Below are 1,535 nucleotides of genomic sequence, written 5' to 3'. Positions count from 1 at the left end.
TGGAGGAGCAGGAGATCAGGTGGAGGAGCAGGGGAATGGGTGACGGAGGAGGAGAAATTGAGGAGGAGGAGGGGAATGGGTGGAGGAGCAGGGGAAGGGAGGATGGGTGGAATCATAGAATCCTTTATGTTGGAAAAGATTGTTAAGATCGAGTCCAACCATTAACCTAGCAATGGCAAGTCTGAATGGATAGAGGAGCAGAATGGATGGATGGAGGAGCAGGGGGATGGATGGAGAAGAGGGATGGATGGAGAAGAAGAGAGATGGATGGAGAAGAAGAGGGATGGATGGAGAAGAAGAGGGATGGATGGAGAAGAAGAGGGATGGATGGAGAAGAAGAGAGATGGATGGAGGAGAAGAGGGATGGATGGAGAAGAAGAGGGATGGATGGAGAAGAAGAGGGATGGATGGAGGAGAAGAGGTTGGATGGAGGAGAAGAGGGTTGGATGGAGAAGAAGAGGGATGAATAGAGAAGCAGAAGAGCAGCTGGAGGAGCAGCTTGTGGGGTCCCTGGAGATGGAAAAGGGCCAATAAGGGCAATTGCACCCCAAAAGCTCATTAATCCCCCTCCATACACCCCATTATTCACCCTTAGCACTCCATGCTGGCTTCAGGGAGGTGGAGCAGGAGCTGCCCGGAGCCGAGGACCTTGATGGCGCCGCCCGGGCGCTGATGCGGCTGCAGGATGTCTACGCGCTCAGCGTCAAGGGCATGGCCAACGGCGTCTTCCAGCAAGCTGGCACCGCCCGCCCGCTCCTCTACAGCCCCAGCCGGCGTGTCTCCCTCTCCGCTGATGACTGCTTCCATGTGGGCAAGGTGAGACCGAGCCCTGTCACCCTCCCTGACCCCGCCAAGCTTTTCCAGCCCAGGGTGTTGCTTCCGAAGGGCTAAATGTTGGGTTTTCTTCGCGCGTGGATGCGGAGGGGCCCCTCTGACTCAGCTCAAAGGCATCCACCTGCCTGCCATCGCCTCTCGGCTCTCACCCAAAAAATGGGCCTTCTCGCTGCTTCGGGGCTCAGGGAAGAGAAAAAGGCTGAGAAGGTGTCCTGGGGGAGACCTCCTGCCCCAGCATCCCTGTTGGATGCGAGGTCGACCCCTGCCCTGCTCTGGGTGCAAAAGTGGGTCCATAAATCCCTGAGAAAGGTTTTGGATGCTTTGGTAGAGGTTTTTTATTCAGGGTAGAGCTGAGATGGAGTGTCAGAGTGTGGGATGGGATGGGATGGGATGGGATGGGATGGGATGGGATGGGATGGGATGGGATGGGATGGGATGGAATGGGACAGGTTATAATGGGATGGCATGGAGATGAAGGTGAGATGGAGATAGGCTGGAGCAGGATGGATGGGGATGGGACAGGAAAGAGGGATGGGACAGGATGGAGATGATGTGGTAAGGAATGAGGATGGGAGTGGGACGAAGTCATGATGGGACAGGTTGGGTGGGCATGGCAGTGGGATGGGATGACATGGAATGGGATATGATGGGATGGGACAGGATGGGAGAGGGATGCCTCGCAGGGAGCCTATGACACGGGG

The 1,535-nt window shown here is 56.2% G+C and overlaps 1 protein-coding gene across 1 annotated transcript in view; it reads left to right on the top strand.

The window, feature by feature from the left end:
* Window positions 1-1,535, top strand: part of P4HA3 (prolyl 4-hydroxylase, alpha polypeptide III) — a gene marked incomplete at its 5' end in the record, with an annotated part of 5,445 nt that overhangs the window by 203 nt on the left and 3,707 nt on the right. The window contains one exon of the mRNA XM_009869388.1: window positions 596-816. Coding sequence (XP_009867690.1) covers window positions 596-816 — 221 coding nt within the window. The remainder of the gene's footprint in view (window positions 1-595; window positions 817-1,535) is intronic.

This window comes from Apaloderma vittatum, unplaced genomic scaffold, assembly GCF_000703405.1.
Source record: "Apaloderma vittatum isolate BGI_N311 unplaced genomic scaffold, ASM70340v1 scaffold36765, whole genome shotgun sequence".
In the NCBI taxonomy this organism is placed as follows: Eukaryota; Metazoa; Chordata; class Aves; order Trogoniformes; family Trogonidae; genus Apaloderma; species Apaloderma vittatum.
Note: the sequence above shows the minus strand (reverse complement) of the source record. Positions and strands in the feature narration are given on the sequence as shown.